Source organism: Silurus aristotelis (assembly GCF_946808225.1).
Source record: "Silurus aristotelis genome assembly, chromosome: 8".
Classification (NCBI taxonomy): domain Eukaryota; kingdom Metazoa; phylum Chordata; class Actinopteri; order Siluriformes; family Siluridae; genus Silurus; species Silurus aristotelis.
The window spans coordinates 28,275,146-28,285,269 of record NC_139581.1 but is presented as its reverse complement, the minus strand read 5'-3'; the positions used below and the strand labels follow the sequence as shown (position 1 = coordinate 28,285,269).

Sequence of the window (10,124 nt, the reverse complement as noted above, 5' to 3'; positions counted from 1 at the left end):
TCCAATAAAGAAAAATATGGGTTCACTCTCAGCTGAAGATCAGAGACATTTCTGAGACTTGAAGCATGACTGATGTCAGAAGTCCACTAGGGCACAGCTAAAAAAATGAAAGTCTAGTTAAAAGAGAACGCACATTGTGTGTTGTGTTTGTGTGTGTGTGTGTGTGTGTGTGTGTGTGTGTGTGTGTGTGTGTGTGTGTGTGTGTGTGTGTGTGTGTGTGTGCTGGTAGTAGTGCGTGGTGGATGGGGCTAAATAAAGTAGAGTCCAAAAAAGCAAGAGTGTCTTGAAAGAAGAAAGGAAAAGAAAGGAAAGAGTAAAATGTACAATGACCCGTTTGGCTTTTTGCACTTTTTTAAAACCCACATTCGACTGCAAATGTCAGAAATAATGACGGATTTCGTTAGGACTTTTTTTCTCCAGGCATCATTTTGTATGCAAAATGAAAATGACTTTAGAAAAATGACACAGGAAAACAAAAGTGCATAACAAATACACTAAACGAGATTAAAGGGCACCTTCCTTGCATATTTAATTGCAATAAAAAAATTATCATTACTTCCAAAAAAAAAATCATTTCTTCATTTATTTCAATACCTTTATGTCTTTTATCTAAATAAATGAATGAATCCAATATGTTATTTTTATGCCAAAAAAAGAAATATGTATATATGTAATATGTGTGTGTGTGTGTGTGTGTGTGTGTGTGTGTGTGTGTGTGTGTGTGTGTGTGTCTGTGTGTGTGTGTGTATGTGGAAACCTAGCCTTTTATGTTTTTGAGAGACACATACCATTCCTTTTGTGTCTATGCAACATAATAGGTTATTGAATGGTCTGAACATTTCATTTGACCAAACAAATATATAAATGTCCAGATGTTCCACTTCATTTTTATTGAAAAATCCTCTCTTATCATGAATAAAAGATTTACACACTCTCAGCATCTGGACAGTTTATTTCTTCAAACATCATCAGCATCATCCAATCAGAGTGTATAAATCTTGATACATGAACCCTTTCATCAATAACTTTTACTTTATCATCTGTCTCTGTTTCGATGCTGGTGCTGCTGCTGCTGCTGATGATGATAATGGAGATGGTGATGATGATGATGATGATGATGGTGAGACAGCAGACATTTTGGTATCAGACCAGAAATTGGATTAAGATTTAACCGTATTTGTCGACCATTTAAATTCAAGCACACTACACATTTAGTCCCCCCTTTTTGCTATAATAATAACCTCCACTCTTCTAGGAAAATATTCCACTAGATTCCACTTGATTCCATTAAAATTTCCATAGTGCTTCTGGAGATTTGCTCATTCAAACACAAGTGTGTTAATAAAGTCAGTTACTGATGTAGGTGTAGTGAGGAGGTCTGGGGCGGTGTCAGAGTTCCAATTCATCCCAAAGGTGTTCAACAGGGTTGAGGTCAGAGTTCTATAGTAGGAGATCTTTCATTTTAATCCATGTTAAGCAAATTTTAATGCCACTGGCTTTGTGCACAGGGGCATTGTCAAGCTGGAACAGGTTCGGGTTTTCTAGTTCGAGTGAAAGAACATTTCATGCTACCACTTCCAAAGATCCATACAATTTGTCCATATGGTGTATAACTAACACAATTGTAATTGTGTAAGAAAACGACGAAATCTAGACTAAGAGCAAGTAACCCCAATTAAATCACGCACTTATCATTTCGGAATTTTAAGACGATTTTAAGAAGAGCAAAAACAATCACAATCCTCATCAGATTTTTCCAGAATATTACTCTTTTTTTTAAGTTTTTTTACCTCTACAACTTATATATCGGACATACACACAGCAAGGTCTTAAGATCACGTTTTAATATAGAAGTGTTACATATTATTAGATTATTTAGTTTAAGTGTCAGTATATCGTGCCGTCTTGGTTTTAACTTCACAAACAGGATCAGACTTTTTCCCAAGGTTTCCAAAGGCATTCCTCATCCTCATCCTCATCCTCATCCTCATCGTATCCATCTTATAAAACATCATACAATATTTGTGTAAACTTTAGTGATATTCTTTTGTGCTCCAGACAATATTGGATTCAAAATGTAAATGAATTACACCTACATTTTTTTTTATTTATTTAATGTATCTATTTTTTTGTAGATAGAAACTAAATAATAATAAAAACAAAATTTTCCAATGGCTGTGAAACAGACTTTATTCAAACAATTAAAAAATACCCCCCCCAACTCTATCGACAGCACAGATCTCAGCACAGAATCTCCAAAACATCCATCAACATTTCTGCATAAATCCCAAAAGTGATAACACTTGATCAATGGAACAATTTTTTTTATATATGTATTTTTATTTCTTTCTTATTTACACTTCATGTAGACGTGCGCATGAAATCAAAGGGGAAAAATAAATGTATACTTTTAAGGGGAAAAAAAGAAAAGAAAAGATATAGTATATAAGTGAATAGACCTTGAGGAGAGAATGTCGACAAAACGATTAACACGACGTGAAAGTTTTCCAGAAGAAATTCTTGCAGCCGGCTTTGCGCTCGCGGGGCGCCAGCACGGGGCCGGCGGCTCGCTCCATCTCCAGGCGCGCGCCCTCGGTCTCGGCGACGCGGGACACCTCGTCCGAGTCCAGCACCTCGTTTTCGGCTTGCGCGAGCTCTGCGAGCATCTCTGCCAGCGTGTACCTGGTGAGCTCCTGCGTGGAAAAAAAAGCAGAATTGCATTGAGTTTTCCATTCAAACATGCAAACTCAAAGACGCAATTAAACACTCCACTCCTCTAAACGATTTCAATGCTAAATTAAAAGTGTGTATGTGTGTGAGAGAGAGTTTGAAAGAGAATGTGTGTGTGAGTAAAAGAGATACAGAGAGAGAGATAGAGAGAAAAAGAGAGAAAGAGACAGAGAGAGAAATATCACATTCCAGTGATATGAACGGAATGTGGAAATTTCAGCACCTTGGAGAGCTCCATAGATATTTAGACTACAGTTTGCGCGCATTTCTTTCCACCTTTCTTTCCATCTTTCTTTCCTTCTTTCTTTCTGTAAATCGTGTTTTTCTCCTTACCTGTTTTCCGGACGGTGCAAGAATCGACCTCTGGAGAAATTGGCGCAGTTTGGCGTCAGACGGCGCACCTGAGACGCTGCAAACGGCGAGGGTGAGGGCCAGGAGAGCCAGAGCGCATTGGATCCGCGTGAAAGGCATTCTCTTACTGCTGTAGTTGTTTGTTTTTTTAGGTGGGGTTACTTCTTGTGTCAGTTGTCGCAGGTCTTTTTCTGCCCCCCTGCCCTGAAGCCCATCTTTTTAAACACTCACTCTGACGTCAAAGGAGAGGGGGGTTTCCTGCGCGCGCGTGGGAACGAACGGAAGGGAACAAATGATCGCTTACCTGCGACTCTCATATATATTTATATTTATATATCGTCGACGTGCGTTTATGCGCGTGAGACACTGTGACGTCCTTAAAATCGCATTTATGCACGGTGCGTATCCAAATTCACCAACTTCTTGCGCGTGATAGGCTTTTTACATGATTTCAGTTATCTATCTATCTATCTATCTATCTATCTATCTATCTATCTATCTATCTATCTATCTATCTATCTATCTATCTATCTATCTATCTATCTATCTATCTATCTATCTAGACCAGGGGTCACCAACCTTTTTGGAACTGAGAGCCACTTCTTGGGTCCCGATTAATGTGAAGGGCTACCAGTTTGATACACACAGTTTCCAGTTTGATCTGAAATAACACATTTGCTCAATGTACCTTTTATGATATGTTATTATTAATAATTAATGATATTCATCTATGTGAAGACACTGATCCTGTTAATGATTTCTCATATTAAAGATCAGCAATTTAACAAAGTAGGAAACAGCTATTTTTTTTAGAAAAGGCCCACGGGTTACTCATGTGGTCCTTGCGGGCTACCTGGTGCCGGCGGGCACCCTGTTGGTAACCCCTGAATTAAGGTATATGACAACAGTGTATCTTTGTAGCCTCATTGTTCTGGCGTGATAGTGGACGTTCAGGATTATATACAGTAATAATCATTAAAGGACACTGTGTCCAGCAACAAACAGAAAGAAGACCTCAAATGTAGACTTTTTATACAAGGTCTGTTTTCTTGATATGGAAAAAACAAAACAAAACTGTACATTATTACACAGATTGTAGGTTTTATGGTATTATTTGACTTTCAGGATGTTTGACATATATGCAAGCTTGTGAAAGTGTATATTTCGTCATACAATTGGTAACAAAAAGAATACACAACAATAGTAACAATGTTTTACACCAAACAAAGGTCTAATTTATGGAGAATAGTTTTGGGACACCTGACTTTTCCAGCCTTATGTGGTTTTTCCACAAAAATGTTACTACACGGAGGAATACAATTGTATAGGACGACTTTAGATGTTGTCGCATAAGATTTTCCCTTCACTTGAACTAGTAGCTCCATGAAGATATGCTTTACATGGGTTGGAGTGGAAGATCTTCTACTATAAAGCTCTAACCTCAACTCTTTTGGGATGATTTGGAACGACCTCCCAGGCCTACTACACCTACATCAGCACCTGATTTTACTACCACCCAAATGAGGATGGGTTCCCCTTTTGAATCTGGTTCCTCTCAAGGTTTCTTCCTCATAACATCTAAGGGAGTTTTTCCTTGCCACAGTCGCCATGGCTGCTAATCAGGGATAAATACACATCATTCACCTTAACTGTTAAATTCTGTAAAGCTGCATTCAGACAATGTCTGTAGTGAAAAGGGCTATAGAAATAAACTTGACTTGACCTTTGCGGCTGAATGAAATCTAAAAAATCTCCACTAAATCTAGTGGAACATCATTCCAGCGGAATGGAGGTTCTTAGAAGAGCAAATGGGGACTCAATGTGGAACGGGATGGTCAAAAAAAGCGCCAATCATATTAGCAGGTGCCCACAAACTTTTGTCCAAATTGTGTAAACTCGCATAACAGAATAGAAAAAAAAAAAAAAAAATGTCCGTCATGCTTATGTGTGTGTGGTTTATGTGTGTATGTGTGTGTGTTTCTCTTGAAAGAAAAAATTACCTTTGCAATTAGGGAGAGAAAAAACATTCTCAAAAGCATTCTGTTTAAATAAAAGTAACGGCAGTCAGGATGTTGTTTATTTTTCATGTCATTAAAAAGACAGATTACAGGACTTTTATGAACAGGAGGGGAAAAAAGGTTCATTTAAAAAGCCGGCGAATAATGAAGCTCGGAAGCCATATTGCTAAATGAAGACGAATTTGGCGTGATTAATGTGATAATTACTAGCACGAGTTTTATTAATGCGCCAATATTTTGCCAAGGTACACCAGACTCCTATTAGATGTGTATTTCAATGCTTGACATGTTCTCATTTACTTATAATCATATTAGCTGCTGGAATCTTTTTATTATTAACCAAAAACAAAAGTCATACTTTGTTTTTCCTATTCGAATCATGATGGCATTTAAACTCTGTAACAATTGACAGGTGGTCTGATGTTCAAGTTATAATCTCAAGCCAACAAGCCCATACATTTATACTATGGGACTCACATCCACAGTGTCCTCACTGATGCTTTACTGCTTGCATTGTAATCATCATGTAGGTCTGCTCCATTCTGTAGATGTATTGCATCTCAACATTCAGCTGAAATGCTTTGCCGTGCCTCTTGCTAAAGATGTATAGATAGATAGATAGATAGATAGATAGATAGATAGATAGATAGATAGATAGATAGATAGATAGATAGAGCTTCAGTTTGCTCTCTAAATAATGGACGTACCTTTCTATCTATCTATCTATCTATCTATCTATCTATCTATCTATCTATCTATCTATCTATCTATCTATCTATCTATCTATCTATCTATCTATCTATCTATCTATCATCTGATCAGATTCCCTTATGCATTTAAAAAATTGGCAGAATGCCAAGTGGTTTGTTCTGCCCTGGTGGATTTGGATGAGGGACATTATTAATGCGCTAATGTACGAATGTGTGTGTGTGTGTGTGTGTGTGTGTGTGTGTGTGTGTGTGTGTGTGTGTGTGTGTGTGTGTGATCCGAATCATAATCATAGTTCAGACATCCATATACTGTATAGGACACTTTTCTCTGCATATTACAATTAAATCTTCTTTTTTCTGCTGCTCCCATTAGGGGTCGCCACAGCGGATCATCCGCAGCTTAAAACAAAATTTGTAACAGCACTGAAAACAGATGGCAGGTAGTCAAGTCAAGTCGAGTCAAGTCAAGTCAAGTCAAGTCAAGTCAAGTCAAGTTTATTTCTTTAGCGCTTTCACAACAGACAGTTAAGGTTAATGGTGTGTATTTATCCCTGATGAGCAGCCGCAGCGACTGTGTCAAGGAAAAACTCCCTTGGATGTAATGAGGAAGAAACCTTGAGAGGAACCAGACTCAAAAGAGGAACTATCCTCATTTTGGTGACATCAAGAGTGTGATTATAGTCTTTAAACAATACAGAACACTGGACAGTGAGAACTAAAATGAGCACTGGAATGTAAGATTATAATTAATGTTCTTTCTACGGTCTTATACAGTCATTGTGGTTATAAAACTAGGAGCTACTGAGCAACTCATAAAATAGCTCAACATTTGCGATCATCACAGATCCAACACCTGCTTCTCCATGCCAGAGCCTTTAAACACTCAAGGAGGTCCAATGTCAAAACTCCACATGAAGTGGGATCCAATTGGCACTGGTACATCTCTAGATGGTACGGGATGTTTGTGGGGTCGGCATCTATTTCCTTAAAGGTCCACAATCTTCATAAGGTGGGACGTGACTGGGGCTGGAGCAACCTCAGGAAGGTACATGTACACCATGCTGGGCTACTGAACAGAAGGTCTCCTTCCATTCAACGTTTCATTAATGTGCTTGGATACAGCACTCTGTGAACAACCAGCTTCTTTACCGTTGACTTTTTGTGTCTTACCCTCCATGTGCAGGGTGCCAATGATCGTCTTCTGGACAACTGCCAAGTCAGCAGTCTTCCCCCATGATTGTGTAGCCTGAACAAGACTGAGACACCATTTAAAGGATCAGGAAACTTTTGCAGGTGTTTGGATTTAATGAGCTGATTAGAGTGTGACACCAAAAGTCTTCAAACTTTTTCGCAATATTCTAATTTTCTGATTTAATAAATTTTGGGTTTTCATTAAGCCATAATCATCAAATTTAAAAGGAATGCACACTTGAAATATATCAGTTTGTGTGTGATGAATAATAGACAAGCTTTGCTTTTTGTATTAAATTACTAAAATAAATCAACTTTTTAATTATATTCTAATTTATTGAGATGCACCTTTATAAGTGTGGCATCAAGTCTATAAATAAAACTACATCTATATTTTCTATATCGTAAAGCAGCTGTTTAACCCTCAGAGGGAGAAATTATATAGCGTGATGGCCACAGGCAGAAATAATCTCCTGTGGCACTTTGAGGTGCATCATGGTTAAATGAATCTGTCACTGAACGTAATCCTCAGACTGACCAGTTTTATATTAGTTAGCAGTATTATTGTATTTCCCACAGATCCTGATTTTATACAGTACAGGTTGTGTTCTCTTCCCACTGCTCTTCTCACTGTACACAAATAACTGCACCTCTAAAACCCCCTCTGTCAAGCTGCTGAAGTGCGAACGACACTACAGTCATCGGCCTCATCCAGGATGGAGACGAGTCTGCTTACAGACAGGAGGTAAAAAAGTTGGCTGTCTGGTGCAACCATCACAACCAGGAGCTCAACACATTCAAAACAGTGAAGATGATCGTGGACTTTGGAAGAAATCCCCTAAACAGCACTGTAACAACAGTGGAGTAATTCAAGTTTCTGGGTACCACCATCTTTCAGGACCTGAAGTGGGAGAATAACATTGACTCCATTGCTTAAAAGGCCTAGCAGAGGTTGTACTTCCATCGCCAGCTGAGGAAATTTTATTTGGCCATCATAGAGTCTGTCCTGTTTAGATCTTTAATTGTCTGGTTTGGTTCAGCTACCAAATCAGACATCAAGAGGCTACAGCAGATGGTCAGGACTGTTGAGAGGATTATTGGTGCCCCACTGCCCAATGGAGCTGTGGCTACAGTGAAAGGAGACCTGTTTAATTGTGTTTATTGGGTTTGTAATGCCGTTCTGATGCAGCGCTCTAATACGTTTCTCTATAATATTGATGGTTTCTATAGCAGTGGTGTCATAATGATGCTATTAGGAGGTGGATTGATACTGGTAGGACACCACTGAAGACCTGGGTGTGAAATGCACGGCCCTTCATAGAATGTGTATGGCTGAAATGACAGTTTAAGCCATACTTGACTTGACTTGACTTGACTTGACTTGACAGCTGTAGGTCTGGTCTGATTTGGTTTATAATGAACAATTCAGCCTACACTTAACGCATAATTTTATTGTTTTATTGCTTAACGCCCTTTATTGTTTTTGCTTTTTAACGACATTCACAGGATGTTTGTTCAACCAAAGTGTGGATGGTTTGAAGGAAAAGCTGACTAAGCACTCGCAGAATAATGCATGATGAAATTTTTTAATAACTGAGACGTAGTTGAAGCGAAGTATGGAATGCAAATGCACAGTAAAAAAAAAATCTGGCCAAAGTTTGACGAAAACGTAACAAACGAAACGTAACAAATACCAGGACCCCCAAGCTGCCACTGCTGGCCACTGCTGGCCACTGCTGGCCACTGCTGCCACTGCTGGATGGTTTAGAGCTGTAAATGTCAATGTCAAATGCTGTGGCTATGTACAAGTGCGGCTCAAGGTGACAAGAAACAAGTGAGCCTTATTAGAGACATGTGACCAAGTAATTAATGGGTACAATGGCAACTGGGAAATGTAACTTCTTCTTGACAGAGCCACTCCCTTAAAATCCCCTATGGGAGGTTTCCAGAAAAGATCCCCCATGAATTTATGGGAGCAAGCATCAGTACAACCCCCCCTGAGTCATTCCATCTCTTTCCTGTCGTTCCTAGACTTTTGACGGTTTTCTACAGCTGAGAAAAAAAGAGATTGCATGTATTTGAATTTGGATGATAGTGTGACATTCATAGATGCTGTCGACATGTTGTATGGAACAGTTTGTGAAGCTGGCACTAAGCGTGTGTATCCTCGATTCATCCTCATCCTCATCCTCATCATGACTCACTCTTAAGAATTCTGCTGCGTAACTGAAACGGAACAAATAGTGCAGCCTTTCTTTTTCAGACCTTTTTTTCAATCTTTTTTCCCGTCTTGGTCTGTCACTCAGTCTCATCCTGTAGCTCTCATCTTCAGACGAATTTACATAATAATAATAGTAATTATAATAATAATGATAATAACAATATTAATACACTGTATTGCATTGTACCTACAGTGACACACTCTTATGACTTTATCATTCAAAAAGTTGGTATCCAAGATACATGTGTGTGTGTGTGTGTGTGTGTGTGTGTGTGTGTGTGTGTCTGCACATGCATGTATGAGCATGCATGCGACTGGCACGATGCGCATCTCTCTGCGCGAGCCGTATCTAAATAGCGAGGTGCAGAATCAGGGGTATTCAGAAGTGACTCAGTGTGGCAGTGAAAAGAGAAAAGAGCACCTGCCATCAGAATCATCGCCTATTGACGAATAGGACCACATTAGTACACGCACACACACACACACACACACACACACACACACACACACACACACACACACACACACACACACACACACACACACCGCCTCCCTCACAATCAGCGCCTACTTATGCGCATCCACACTCGGCTCAACCAGAGACAATTTTAATGAGTCAAATATAACCTTAACAAACCCAGCGACAGTGGCACAATCAGGTTCTACTTACACTTTCGATGTGACACTTACCAAACGCACACAAACACACAGACACACACACATTTAAAAAGTAGACTCAACAAGGCCCTCGGGTCATCTGAATCCAGTTTAACGCCTACACTGCATGGAAAAAGGAAAAGACTAGACACATGGCGAAATAAAAAGAAGACAGACAGTCAAGTGAAGTTTTCTATTTGTTCATGTTTTACCAGTGTCAAAAAGAGGTAGGAAATATATCTAAAC

General features: G+C 39.1%; 1 protein-coding gene across 1 annotated transcript; it reads right to left on the bottom strand.

The window, feature by feature from the left end:
- Window positions 1-2,318: 2,318 nt before the first annotated feature.
- sst1.1 (somatostatin 1, tandem duplicate 1) lies at window positions 2,319-3,288 on the bottom strand. Its single transcript, XM_083549171.1, has 2 exons — window positions 3,064-3,288; window positions 2,319-2,693 (listed from the first exon to the last, which is right to left on the bottom strand). The coding sequence occupies exons 1-2, from the start codon at window positions 3,199-3,201 to the stop codon at window positions 2,487-2,489; spliced, it is 345 nt and encodes a 114-aa protein (XP_083405297.1). The 5' UTR covers window positions 3,202-3,288; the 3' UTR covers window positions 2,319-2,486.
- Between the last annotated feature and the right edge of the window lie 6,836 nt (window positions 3,289-10,124).

Coding starts and splice junctions, on each gene's coding strand:
- sst1.1 (XM_083549171.1), bottom strand. CDS start 3,201: ATGCCTTTCACGCGGATCCAATGCGCTCTGGCTCTCCTGGCCCTCACC. Junction 2,694..3,063: donor TTGCACCGTCCGGAAAACAG/GTAAGGAGAAAA, acceptor TTTTCCACGCAG/GAGCTCACCAGGTACACGCT.